This window comes from Otolemur garnettii, unplaced genomic scaffold (assembly GCF_000181295.1).
Source record: "Otolemur garnettii isolate 467f Iridium unplaced genomic scaffold, OtoGar3 scaffold00247, whole genome shotgun sequence".
In the NCBI taxonomy this organism is placed as follows: domain Eukaryota; kingdom Metazoa; phylum Chordata; class Mammalia; order Primates; family Galagidae; genus Otolemur; species Otolemur garnettii.
In genome coordinates this window covers 1294689-1309739 of record NW_003852642.1, presented here as the reverse complement: position 1 = coordinate 1309739, position 15051 = coordinate 1294689, and the positions used below count along the sequence as shown (strand labels likewise).

Here is a 15051-nt window from a genome sequence, read left to right as displayed (position 1 = left end):
ACTGTATCTCATCAAGAATTCACTCCACAGAAAAAGAAGGGTAGTGATCTGCTCAGACTCATGGAATTCTCCAGTCTTACCATGTTTTCATCACCTAAGAAAGATGGCTCAATGGAAAAGTGTGGTGGCCATTTACAGAATCACTATGAGTCCAGCTGGGTGGCAATAAGGAAGGGAAGTACTTGAGAAGGTTGTAAATGCTTTGAGTTGGCCTTCAAACTATGTTCCTATTTTATCTGTTCGCTTACTTCTCTGGCTTGGTTATAGTTTGGTTTGACCCCCCCCCCCACCTTAGCCCAGTTTAAAGGCTCCAGAAATGAAGAGGTGCCGATGGGAGTGGCATCACTCACCCTCAGTGAGTGGCAAACATTTTGCTTCTTGTTCTGTTGACTTTAAGCTCTGTTGGCCTGTAGGTCTCGGTTTCAGAGGAACAAATGCTTCCCCCAGAATGATTCCACTGAACTGGATGCTGACACTGTTACTTAGCCATGTTGGGCTCCTCATGTATACAGGCAAATATACAGGCAAAGAAGGGATTGAAGGTGGATGACCCTGACTCACGAGGAGAAACGGCTACTACTTCCTAAGGCAGATAAGGAAGATCAAGTCTGAACACAGGGCATCCCTTGGCATCTCAGTATTACCACGCCATGTGAGTAAGTCCATTGGAAAACAACAGTGGCCCAAACCAAGAAGAGCTAGCAATGGCTCAAACCCTTCGGGAAGGAAGGTTTGGGTCAACGCCATGAGGAAAAGAACCCTGACCAGCTGAGATTCCCCCTAAAAGCAAAGGCAATGTAGCATAGGTAGTATAAGCAAATGGTTACAAATACCACTGCATCCACATTACCAGGAACAGAAATGAGGACTGTAACTGCCATGAAAATACCCTCCCGATTTTGTTACTCATATCTGTGTGTGTGTGTGTACACATATTAAAGAAATATATTTTCTTTCCTCTCTTATTCCTTTATTATATACCATAAGATAGATGGACATTGTGTCAGTATTTAAATATTGTAAATTTTACATCATAGAATTTTAGTCGAGGGCTATCAGGAGAGAAGCAGACATCACTAAAGGAATATATTGATACTTGGTCTTCTGAGCAATGGATTAATGAGTTTTCATATGTATTCAGGATAGCTGTATAATGTAAAGCAGAACTATGAACTTGTCATTGTTTTTATTTGGAGATTAAGTATAGCTTAGGGAGGTGCAGGTGGGTGCCAGGCTGACGAGGGGTAGACAAATGGTGATTAGTTGTATGTGTCAGCTTAACTGGCCACTATGATGCCCAGCTGGCTAGTAAACATTATTTCTGGGTATGTTAGGGTGCTTCTGAAACAGATTAGAATGGGAAACCTAAGCACAGAACACAGTGGAGTTGGCCTTCATCTAATCATCTGAGGTCCTAAGTAGAACCTAAAGGCAGAGGAAGGGTGTGTTTGTTCCTTGCTTAAGCTTGGACATCCTCCTTCCCCTGATATCAGATGCTGGTCTCCCAGCTTCTGCCTTTCAATTCAGACTAGGATCTACAGCCCCAGATTCCCTGGTTCTTTAAGGCCTCATGTTCTGTTTCTCTGACGCACCCGAGCACACCAGTGAACATAAACAGTCCTTGACAACTAATGGATGGCCTCTGGGCATTTTGGTGTGTGTTTGGGGGATTACCAACAAATTGTTTGGCACTGCCTCTGGGAGAAATCCACAATGCCTAGGCACCTCCTCTTTTTTCCAAGAAAATCTATAAATTGTTCTCACTGTGCTGTATGAGAAATACATGGGAGAGGAAGACAGAGATTTTATTCCAGGTAAAAACAGGAAAAATGTTTCAAAGGGTGCCCTATGTTATAAATATCAATAATTCAGTGACCCTGTAAAATTCCACTTCAGTTTGATTGCACAGCCGTAGCAAAGTTTGACTATTTCTAACTCAGTGTTCTGAGCTTTCTATTACTCAATAATACCTGAGCAAAAATAAGACCTCTCCTTTTTTTCCTTCCTATAAAGTTTTTATATGTTTTTATATGGTATAATAGGCTGAATGCTCATAAGAATCTTTGAAATATCATCATTGTATTACTCATATGTGTGTTTCGTCAATAATTTTTCTCTAATTGCAGACAAAACTGAGATCAAATGAAGCACAATTAAAAGGATATGAATATTGTTTAAATGGCAGAATGAAAAGACTGTGGCTATGTTGTAAACTCAGGTTCTTATCTTTTCAAATACTTAGTCTTCCTTGTGATTCTCTTAAGAATAATTTAATACTAAATAATTGTTAAAACAAATACGTAAATACGATTTTTTTTCACATCCTGATGAGGAAAAAGGGTGTTAATACCTTATATTCACATGTGAAGAGCGTTACTGCAAGATCAGGAGATTTTTAAGTATTCAGTTTTATGGTAAAATACACAGAAATATTCAAATTGTAGCTCAGCTTCCAATGGGATTTGACAAAAAGCATAATACAATTTTATCAAAAAGTATAGTTTTAAAAAAATACAATCAATATTGAACAAAGAAAGTAAAATTTGAAAAAAAAAGCTACCCGATTTTTCCACAGAACTCAAAAGATGGTGAGAAAAAATCCATTTATGTTCCTTATTGAACAATATGTAGTATTTTGTTTATTTTTATTGTTTTACAATACAATATATTTGGTAAATATATTTTTCTATTACTATCTACTGGCAGATATTTCTGTACTACTAACATAAGAAAGATATGTTCATAGGGTCAGGATGGGATATCTGGAGAGCATAATCTCCTGAGATATATTATAATTGGTTTAAGTTAAAATTATATATAACCTTCATATTTAATATTACATAATTGTGTGTGTTTATTTTGCTTATAGATCACTCAGAGTTTGCTGTTACTGCAATTTTCCTTGTACATGGTATTATTTCCCCACCTTTTAAGGAAGCATTGGAGTCCCCATTTTTTAAACCAATAATTCTCTTACCCTTACCTTGTCTTCTATCTCCTGCCCTGATATATTTTAAGTCTGTGAGTTATTAGGGAACTTAAATACATGTTATTTCATTACACACATGCTTATCTGCTTTATATGCTACACCATAGTTCCAAGTTTCTGTGGCCTAAATGCCCAGAAACATTTCAAATCATAACCAGAAATCTAGGTATATCTCATCTTTAGTCTGTTTCTTTCTGTTTTATCTTTTTGTTTGTTTGTTTTTTCAAGACAGAGTCTCAAGCTGTTGCCCTGGGTAAAGTGCCAGGGTATCATCATAATGCACAACAACCTCCAACTCTTGGGCTCAAGGGATCCTCTGGTCTCAGTTTTTCTATTATTAGTAAAGCTGGGGTCTCACTCTTGCTCAAGCTGGTATCGAACTTGTGAGCTCAAGCAATCCACCTGCCTTGGCCACCCAGAGCACTAGGATTATAGGCCTGAGCCTCTGCACTTGACCTCTTAGTATGTTTCAATTTGTTTTTATGGTATTGTATAATGTAGTGATTTTCAATCATTTTTTTCTCTTTAGTCTCTTGTATCCCTTTATCCCTAGGAGGATTTTCTTGAATTTTCATTGTACAAAACCAATACCAATGACCATTCTTTCTCTCAGTTTGCTCTGATTTCCTTATACTCCCCTCACTAAGATCTTGCACGATAAAGTACATTTAACTTTTATCATGAACAAGTTAATGTTGTTTACTGATAGTGATCATGCTCTTGCAGGAAGATTTATAGTTTGGCAAATTTTTGTCAAAATAATTTATAAATTATTAACTTTTTAAAATGTTATCAACAGAGTTGTAAAAATAGAAGATGAGTAATCAAAGTAATAGCACATTCTTTGCCCGACTTTAGTCACAGCGTATAGGTAGGGTGTAAGACGTGGGATAAATTGCAAGGATTGCATCCTACTAGCCTATTCCTCACCTATGCAGCATTATGGTCTTGGCAAAGGAGTCAACTCATATTCAGAATTTTCATGCACACATGCCAAGAAAACTTCTTTCAGGTAAGGTGTTGTTACAATTCAAAAACCAAAACAAAAGAAAACAACAAAACACTCTATACTTGATATTTGAGAACTACTTTTAGGTAGGACAGGGACAGTGAGTCATTTAATCCTCACTTAACTTTACAGACCACCCTGCAAGAACATGTTGGTTTTGAATATGAGAATAGTTTTAGATGACTTACTCTAATGCCTAAAGCAATCCTTTGAACATAACATGCATTAAGATATAGATAGAATACACACGTATTTACATGCATACATATACATCTATATCCTAGTACTTCTTCATATATAAACAAAATTAACTGCCACCATGATCTGTTATGATTTTCTCAGTCATACACCTTTGCAGTATCTGCCAACTGTATCAAATTTGCAGCTGTGCCACCAGTTTGGATAAGAGTTCCCAAACAACTTTATCTTGAAGTAAGTGGTTTTATGCATTTTTTTTAGTTGAGGCTTGAAATCTTATAAATAAACCTGAGATTACATTATTCCATATTATTAAATATAATTTATAACTGTAATATGTGATTACAATCATATGGAATACTGTAAAAACAGAACAGCAATCATTCATACATCAAACTCTCAGCATTTTAGCATTTTAACTTTTTAAAAATGTTTATTTTATACATCTATGTATATGTATCTATATAGATATCCATCTCTATCTAGTTCTCATCTGTTTACCTATCTGTTTAGCTTTACTGAGATTTTGGGCTGAATAATGTGACAGGCTGGATATTGATCATAGTAGAATGTTTAGCAGTTTACTGGTTTTGTAAACATTAGAGTTAAATCACAGCCCATATCTAAATTGTGACCGAAAGAAGTAATTCTAGACCTTACAAAATGTTGTTTTGTGAGTAAAATCAAACCCAATTTACTGCTCTGTCTCAAACTCTGGATGTACATATTTTTATTTGTGAGAGTTTGGTTTATTTTTAAATATCATGAATTGGGAAATGGGGATGTGTCTTATCTATACTAGCTTTGCGTACTGAAAATCTCCAGGTGCTAATGCAGCAGAGCCACTGACTATGCAATGTCTCTGTCCAGATTAGTTCTTCTGGTAAACCTGGATGGAAAAGCACAACCTAACCCAGGTGACTGAGTTCATTCTGACGGGAGTCACGGAGCGCCCTGAGCTGCAGGCTCCATTATTTGTCCTGCTTCTCACCATCTATGTGATCTCAGTGGTGGGCAACCTGGGCATGATCATCCTCACCAAGGTGGACTCCAGGCTCCAAACACCCATGTACTTTTTTCTCAGACACTTGGCTCTCACTGATCTTGGTTATTCCACGACCGTGGGACCTAAAATGCTGGTAAACTTTGTTGCAGATCAGAATACAATTTCCTATCATTTCTGTGCTGTCCAGCTGGCGTTCTTTCTTCTGTTCATCATCAGCGAACTTTTTATTCTCTCAGCCATGTCATACGACCGCTACGTGGCCATCTGTGACCCTCTCCTGTACACTGTTATCATGTCACATAGGGGTGCCACCTGCTGGTGGCAGTCCCCTATCTCTACTGCACATTTGTGTCTCTTCTGGTGACCATCAAGATTTTTACTTTACCCTTCTGTGGCTACAATGTTATCAGTCATTTCTACTGTGGCAGTCTCCCCTTATTATCTTTGATCTGCTCAAATACACATGAAATTGAATTGATAATTCTGATCTTAGCAGCTTTTGATTTGATTTCATCCCTTCTTATAGTTCTCGTGTCTTACCTGCTCATCCTCACAGCGGTTCTCAGGATGAACTCTGCCGAGAGCAGGCACAAGGCTTTCTCCACGTGTGGCTCCCATCTGACAGTGGTCATAGTCTTCTATGGGACTTTGATATTCATGTATGTGCAGCCCAAGTCTAGTCACTCCGTAGACACTGATAAAGTGGCTTCCTTAATTTACACTCTCGTTATCCCCATGTTGAACCCCTTGATCTACAGCTTGAGGAACAAAGACGTAAAATATGCCCTGCAGAGGATGTGGAATACCGTATGTAACATATTGCATTAAATGTTCACAGAACATGATTCCTATAAATTAGATATAGGCTTCCACATTTGCTCTGCATGACTTCAGAAAGAATAAGCACAAATGCATTCCACATAAATTTTTTGACTGATGATAGTCTCTTCTAATTGCTGTAAAGAAATCAATAAACAAAACATTTTAAATCTTTATCTTGCTGAGAGGTATAGATGACTTATATTCAAAGTCAGTTTTCTAGAACAGTAAAATGTGAGAGATTAATATAGATTGAAAAGCTAAAAAAAGAGACAAGGAGAGTTATTCCTTAAGTGGCAGTGGGGGACAGTGGTAATCACAGAGGACATGGCAGAGGTCTTTTAGGGTTTTGTCGGCTACTGCAGTAAAATCTGTAGTGTTCACGGGAGACTTTCTGTGTGTGCCTGTGTGTATGCGAGCTCGTTCCTTCTGTTTTAGCCTTCATACTATTTTGCTGGCATGTTTGGGGATTGTATTTAATAATGGTTTTTACATGATGTGTGATGATTTTAAATTTTTATGAAAGTGCACAAAAATATTCCAAATCTTGAGATTCTTTATCTACACTTTATGTTCACCTGAGTCTGAATATACTTTGTAGGTCAGTAATCCATAAATTCTTTTCATGTATTTTCTTCTTATTATTATTTTTGAAGCAGAGTCTCACTCTGCCATCCTGGGTGGAGTGCTGTAGTGTCACAGCTCACAGCAACTCAAACTCTTGGGCTCAAGTGATCCTCTTGCCTCAAGCTCCTGAGTAGCTGGGACTACAGGTGCCACAACACCTGGCTAGTTTTTCCTATTTTTTAGTAGAGATGACGTCTTGCTCTTGCTCAGGCTGGTCTCCAACTCCTGAGCTCAGGTAATCTACCTGCCTCTACCTCCCAGACCCCTGGGATTATACACATGAGCCACTGTGCCTGATCTATAAATTTTGATTATCACCTGTTTTTTTTTTATTAATCTCAACTAGCCATTTAGCTGATACCAGTTCATGTATCAAAAAGATAATTTTTTGAATCCATTTATAGGAGGCTTGAGAATTTGTGTTTTTCCTCCAATTGTTCTTGCTTAATAACACTTACTTTCTTTCTTTTTCTTTCTTTCTTTCTTTCTTTCTTTCTTTTTGAGACAGAGTCTTACTTTGTTGCCATTGGTAGTGTGGTATCATAGCTCACAGCAACCTCAAACCCTTGAGCCCAAGTGATTTTCTTGCCTCAACCTCAAAGTAGCTGGGACTACTGGCGCCCACCACAATGACCAACTATTATTTTTAGAAGCAGGGTGTCACTCTTTCTCAGGCTGGTCTCTAACCAGAGAACTCAGGCAATCCACCTGCCTTGGCCTCCCAGAGTGCTGGGATAACAAGCATGAGCCACCGCATCGGCCAGCTTTTTTTTTTTAACTTGCCTGTTACCCTAAAAAAGGCAATTGCCTGTGTTGAAAACCTATGTTCCAGGTGTTTTATTTATTGGGTGAGAGAACTGTTCCATGATGAATTAATTTTGTTCCATTTTTCACTGATTGATTTTCTCAATTTTAATCAATATTGAAGATGCTGTATATTTTCATTGACTTTCAGTATTTGATTTCATCAACTGATCATTCTACTTGTGAGAAGCAAATGAAAATAACTGTAAGGATTACACTGTGCCTCGTTTTCCTCTGGCCATTGTGGGTGTTCTTTGATGGAGACAAACCTTCACTATTACATGAGAAGCCTGATATGAGGGCAAGGATATAGTTATCTGGCCCTCTGGATAAAGTTACTTTGTGTCATTCTTTTATATTTTTCCCAAGTTAAAATATTATAGTAAGTCTGTGTGCTGGGCATTACCTCAATTTTATAAACAAGTGAATCATGAAGAGAATAGGTTACTGGCTTAAGTATAGATAGTTTATATGTGACAAAAGTCAAGATTAGGGACCAAATGCTTTTGAATTTAAAATTTGTGTTCACTCTTGGACACTGACTAATGATCCAATGTGTCATTTTTTTAAGTATGTTAAAGAAGACTCAGAAATATTATGGCTGTTGTAGATTACTACTGAATCATCTGAAATGAATCTCTTTATCTGCATTCACTCACATGTGTGGTTCTGTCCCCCATAAACTCTGGCCCTCGTGACAGCCACTGCTTTGGTTCGTTAAAGTTTATCGAACCCTAACTTGTGCTGTTGGAAGCCCAAGTAGATGCTTAGAGATTTCACATGGATAAAACAAAATATCCCAGCATACAGACTTCCCAAATGTCAACCATGTAGTTGAGGTCACCTGGAACATGACCAGTTTTCTCACTGACCCAGTTATGACCACGTGGAGAACTGTCTAGTTAACCCAAAAAACAAGAAAGGAAATAAAAATTATTGGTTTATACCACTAAGGTATAGGGTATATGTTTCATGCAGTGATGTAACTAAATGAAGAGTGATGACATTTAAAAAAACTGTAATTCTTAAATATTAAATTAGCATGCTTTTCAAAAGAAGATAGATGAATGGTCAATAAACATGTGAAAAAATGCTTACCAATGCTAATCATCGGAGAAATGCAAATTAAAACCACAATGATTAGAATGGCTTTTATTCAAAAGTCCAGAAACAATAGATCTGATGTGGATGCAGAGAACAAGAACACTTAGACACTGTTGGTGAAACTGAAAATCAGTATGTCCTCTATGGAGAATAGTATGGATAGCAGAGGTATTTCTCAAAGAACTAAAAGTAGACCGACCATTTGATCTATCAATCTCATTACTGGGTATTTTCCCAAAGGAGAAAAAGAATGTCATTTTATCAAAAAGACCCTAGCTTGTCAATGTTTATTGCGACAAAACTCACAACTCCAAAGTTGTGGAATCAACGCCAAATGCCCATTAATTCATGATAAGATTAATGAAATGTGGACTATGTATACCATGTAATACTACGCAGCTACATAAACAGATGAAATGATGCCTTTTGGAAGAATGTGGACAGAACTGGAGACCACTCTCCAAAGTGAAGTATCTAAAGAATGAAAAAAAAACCCCACCATATGTACTCACTAGTAAATTGAAACTCACTGGTGAGCACACATGTGCATAGGGGAGAGTAGAACTCAAGGGAAAGAGGGATTTGTGGTTGAAAATGTGCCTAACAGGTACAATAACACTATCAGGGTGACAGGCACATTTATAACCCTTACTCAAGCATTACAAAATGATCTGTATTGTCAAAAACATTTGAACCCCCATATTAACTTAAAATAATAAAAAAGATTAAATTAGCATTAAGAAGAAATCCAAAAATTGAATTTTGTCATTTGGGCAGATGGAAAATCTAAAGCAGTTGATGAACAGATTCTCCAAAGCCCGTAGTTATAATTACGCAGTCATCTTACAAGATTTTTCATAATTCTTTCAAAATGGAGGAAAATTATTAATATAATCATTGCAGATTATTTAGACTTAACTACAACATGAAAATATAGAGATGAAAACAATGTTACCTAAATGTTTGTACCCTCATAGTAATATGAAAAAAAATCCAAAACAATATGATGACTTTCCATATAATTCTTATTTAAGATGGTTTTTGTAGTTGTTTTCATTTCTGCTAGGCAGGATGGTATTTTGAAAAATCAGAATAGAAATTTTCGGATCAAATATTTACATTTATACAACTGAATTTCATTTTCCTTACCCTTTCTGTTGTTTTTTAAAGTGAACAATTGTCTATAACTTTTCCTCTACATATCTTTCTGTTTATCAGTTTAAATTTACATAGTTGTGTGGAATACAAATGAACAGTTTGTTAGAATGGAGAAACAGAATGTTAATTTTTCCATGATTTTCATGTCTTTCAATGCTTTTCAACAGAATTAAGGCAACAAATTCAAGGCCATTGTAAATTATTTTCCTCTTTACAGAACTTTCAGAAAACAATTTTCTGAGATTGAACTAAATGTACCTGCAGGCCAATAGGAGTTCATGATTTAAATATTATTTGATTATTGCTCAACAGATTATTGAGTTTCAGACTCTAGGTTGAATTTTTGGTGCAATTCAAATAATAACTTGGTAACTTGGTAGCTCCAGTAACAAGTTGATTTACTTTGATCTAATGCATATGCTGGCCTCTTACTAAAATTCATAAGTTTAACAGCAACTACAATAAAGTATAAAAAGTAAATCAAGCTAGCTAAACATTTTGCATTGTTTCCCATTAATTTATTTTATTTTATTTTGAGACAGGTTTTCCCTCTGTTACTCTTGGGAGAGAACTGTGGTGTCACAGCTCACAGCAACCTCCAACTCTTAGGCTTAAGTGATTCTCTTGCCTCAGCCTCCCAAGTAGCTGGGACTACAGGCACCTACTACAATACCTGGCTATTTTTATTGCCGTTGTCCCTGCTGTTTTCAGCTGGCTGAGGCTGGATTTGAAACCGCCACCTTTGGTATATGGGGCCAGCACTATTAGTTATTAATTCTTTGTTATGCTTTGGTTAAGCATGGTGATCTGCTGTTCAAGTGTATATTTTTTTACCTGTTAAGCAAATTAAGTCCCAAATGATCAACCATAACATAATTGGTTATGCTTGCAAAACATCATTATAGTTTTGGTCCAGAAGTATTTAAGCTGATGTAAATGAGTGAAAATATTGTAGAGGGACAGATAGACTATACCAAATAAACTTCCAATGCTTAAGTAATGTTAAGTACTATTAGAATTTACAGAATTTACCTCAACATATATTTTACCCTTTCTAGTTTTGTTGAGGATTACTCAAAATCCACATGTAACAGGGGAAAAAAATGAAAGCAATTAAGGTAATCATAAAAATCCTAAAATAGTATTTATAGTAGGACACAATTGTATTCATTTGTTTAATATATTAGAATAGTTGGAATGTCTACTAATTTCTAAGTCCTACTAATATTGGGGGAAAATGGAATCATTTTGCTTACCTAGAATTTGATATTTTAAGTGTCTTTGTAGAGAAATTCACGGGTGACATCATTGTTGGATGCAACAACTGGTGGATAACAATTGAGAGAAACACAACAAGAAGGAAGTGAGATTTTACTTCATATCTAAAGGATGAGTAGGAAGATAGTGAGTGGTCAGCAGGAAAGCGTGCAGATAAAGGGAGAAGTTTTCTGGCCAAATGATGTGCAAAACCTATGATCATGTGTGAGACTGAGGGGTAAGCCTCACTGGTGCACGAAACGTGCCTGAAGACCGTGGCAAAGGATGAGACCCATCTGCAAAGAAGGGCTTCTTTATCAAATATTTAATTGATGACGCTAAGAAGTTTGGACTCTATTTCAAGACTAATGGGAAACCACAGCTAAGTTTTGCATGTTAGAAAGTAAGTTCAAGGGCCACCTGTTAGGGGGTAAGACAGGATTGTAAGAGGGACTTTACCTAACAAATGCAATCAGTGTAACCTGGTTTCTTGTACCCTCAATGAATCCCCAATAATAATAAGAAGAAGAATAATAAAAGTAAGTTCAAGGGCTGCACCTATGGCTTAGTGGGTAGGGCACCAGCCCCATATACTGAGAGTGGTGGGTTCAAACCCAGCCGCAGCCAAACTGCAACAAAAAAATAATAGCTGGGCATTGTGGAGGGGGCCTGTAGTCCCAGCTCCTCAGGAGGCTGAGGCAAGACAACCGCCAAAGCCCAGGAGTTGGAGGTTGCTGTGATCTGTGACGTCACAGCACTCTAATGAGGGTAATAAAGTGAGAGACTTTGTCTAAAACAAAAAAGAAAGTTCAAAATGACGTATGCACAGAGAGGGTGGCAGAACTGGTGGGAAGTTAGCAATTAGAATGCAATCATATGGAGAATTGTAACTGGAAGCCTAAATAAATATCGAGGGTGGTAGAAGTGGAAAGACTTGAAAAATAGGTTAAATAATTACCAACGTTCTGTTGTATAATAGTAGAAGTTAGAGGGATATATGAAATGTGTTTTCTTTTGATTTTTCAACTTGATAACTGCAAAGAAGATCGAGCAATTCACTGAGTTAAGAAATACACACTGTAAGGCATTTGAGTGGGCAAGAAGGTTTTTAGATACATGAATTTTCTTTGAATACATCAAATGTGGGTACCTTTGAAGTATTGAATTGAAGTTGCCTGGGTAACAATGTGTACCTGAATTTCAGAAGAGAAATATGGCTTAGAAATAATGAGACTTTTGCATCACCAGCATATGTGACAACGATACTTCTAGCATTAGATAAAAGCTCTCAAGATGAATGTGCAAAAATAGCATAAATTGCCTTAGGAAAGAATTATTAAGTACTAATGTTGCTTAAAGCACAAGAAAAGCAGCAGTACCATCAAGGAATGTTAAAGGTGGACAGAAAGATGAGCAAACCCAGAGATTCTGATGACTTAGAAACCAGTAAAACAATGTTTCTCAGGGTCAAAGTTAGTATCCCTGGTGTTCAATGTAACAGAGACGTCAAACAAAAAAATAGTCTTTGATTTTAGACAAAGGAGGATGTTAGTGAACTTGGAGAAAGTAACTGGTTTACAATAGTGAGAAAAAGTATCAGAATAAACAAGTGTGAAGAATGAAGTGAACACTGGTCACTTTCCCAAGAGGTCTGGGAATAGAAGATTGAAAGGAAGAACAGAGGTAAAGAGGTCAAGGTAGAGGAAAAAGGTCATTGGGAGAAATTTTAATAACCTAGCCAAGGAGGGAGAATGGGGATCAAGAAAAGCATGGGAACCAAAACAGGACACCTCCCAGGGCCCTGTCCAAAAAAAGTGGAGAAGACAGATGTGAAATTGGGAAGTTTTGTGTACAAGAAATTGAGAAAATTTGTCTTTCATTTTATTACTTTAAGTTCCCCTCTATTGCCAGTAAGTGTGGCATCTACTTAGAATTATGGTGGGAATGTGATGGAGGAGTATGAAGAAATTCAGATCTACATAAAGACTGAGACACAGAACCTCAGTCCAGGAAAAATAGGTCAAGTAAATGACTAGTTGATTTTGAACACGGTAAGTGTGTAACAGTTCACTGTTGACTAGATGCTGTTCTTTGTCGGGATTAAATTGCAAAGAAATAATTTCAAAATACCTAGATTTTGTTATATCTGGAAGGAAAATAAGACTAGAAAATTTCTGATGTTAGAAAGAGTTGTAGCAATACATCATAGAGTTTTAATAGTACACAGGAGGACTGAATAGAGAAGGTGACAAGAGGGATAAGGACTAATTAGTAGGGTTCAGGGAACAGTGATATGAGTGAATACGTGAAAAGTGGTAGTGTCACAACTGAGGTGAAAAGGGCAGAAGCTTGCGGTAATGAGATAACATTTCAATTTTGGATATCTAGGATCTGATCAATATCTAAATAAAACAATATAAAACACGGAGCTTCTTGAGTGGGAAGCTCAAGTGGGATGGTTCTGAATTCAAGTATCAAGAATCTGAGAAACCATATATTAAATATGCAGTGTGCAGGGTAGCTGATGCCAACTTTTTGCAAGAAGATTAATCTTGGCATCTATGTTTTTCAATGAATAAGAAGGACTGTCCTGGCAGTATGCAAATAGCAATGTACATAAGAGTGTAAGCCTCAAAGTATCAGGGGTGTGTCCACAAATGCAAGATTCAATAATAAACAGACAAAGGGAACAGTGCTCCAAACATCAGCAGTGCCTGGTCCCACCTGCCAGATCTGTATAGGAGGAGACTCATGGTGAGCATAGAAGTGGCCTGCAGAGAAGTGGGGAAAAAGAACCAAATGAGTGAAGGTGTTGAAGAGTTTGATAATGTCAAGATAAAAGATACACAGGTTAAATTTCAGCAGAGCAAAGTTAGTACTAAAAAAGAATCAGAGCCAAAAGCATGAAGGATTAGCAATCACAAATCAGTGATGCAGTGAAAAAAAGCTTCAAAATAATGCAAAAAAAAAAAAAAGATTCAACTCCTGCACCATCAGTATGATGGGATGATACACAGGCTTCTGAGGAGGAAGCCTTGATCTGAATAATGTCAATATTATCAACAGCTAAAATGGACTTTTTGGCACATAGTTGGGGAGGCTGTTAAGCATGCGGTGTGGACAGACATGAATTGTCATTTTATTTGTATTTATTTGTTTCCTTTATTAAATTGCTTTTTAAATTTGCCTTGATCTCTGATTGATGGGGGAAACTCTGGCTTCTCTGAATTTGCCTCAACTACAAATTGAGGTTAGGGAATCAAGGGCTAGTTGGGGTGTTATTTGCTTCACCCTATACTAGCTATGAAGCATGAGGAGGGCTTACATGCTCAACCTCAGTTTCTCTACCTGAAAATAAAGATTAGAAACGTATTGACAAGGTATAGGATTGAAGGAGAGATGGTCTCAGACAGAATAGTGAAAAAAAATCAAATTTATATTTCTTCTATTCAATTGAAAATCATTGACTGTTGCTGGGTGGTGTCCCACAACTGTTGCTGCCTTTCAATTAGCTAGCAGACAATTTGTGCTTCTACGACCCACACAGGAATCTTAAAATATTTTTCTTCTCCTTATTAGTATTTGGATGGTTGAAGATCCATGACAAATGTGTTTTCTAAATCATTTAATTATTATGCGTATTTCAAAAATGCAAGGCTATTTACTTTTCTAAACATACTGTTTTCAGTTTAGTTCACAAATACGATATAATAATGGAAGGAAAACTAGAAATAATGGATATACAAAAGAAAAAAGTGAAAATAACTATTATCTTGAATGTTTAGCATACAGATCGTCAGCATCCCAACTTCTACTTAGGACCTTTCACCTTACCCGTTCTGGAAGAAATTACTCTAAATTTAATACTTTTTGTTAACTAAAAATTTCCCAAAGAATGTATTCAATTTTGTTTAAAGTAATCCAATAATTTTAAATACCTTTTTATCTGTGCTCAAATAACTCTCAATCTGTATTTTCTATTATTAAAAATAAATACAACATAGATCATTCACTTATATAAAATTTTTTTTTAATTTCAACTTTATTACTTTGAAGGATTTTTTTAATTTTTTTTTTTTT

At 36.5% G+C, this 15051-nt stretch overlaps 1 protein-coding gene across 1 annotated transcript; it reads left to right on the top strand.

Moving 5' to 3' along the window:
- Window positions 1-5089: 5089 nt before the first annotated feature.
- Window positions 5090-6030, top strand: LOC100949742 (olfactory receptor 8K3). Its single transcript, XM_012813148.2, is given in 2 exon segments — window positions 5090-5513; window positions 5516-6030. Coding segments are annotated over 2 exon segments (939 nt in total).
- Window positions 6031-15051: the final 9021 nt, after the last annotated feature.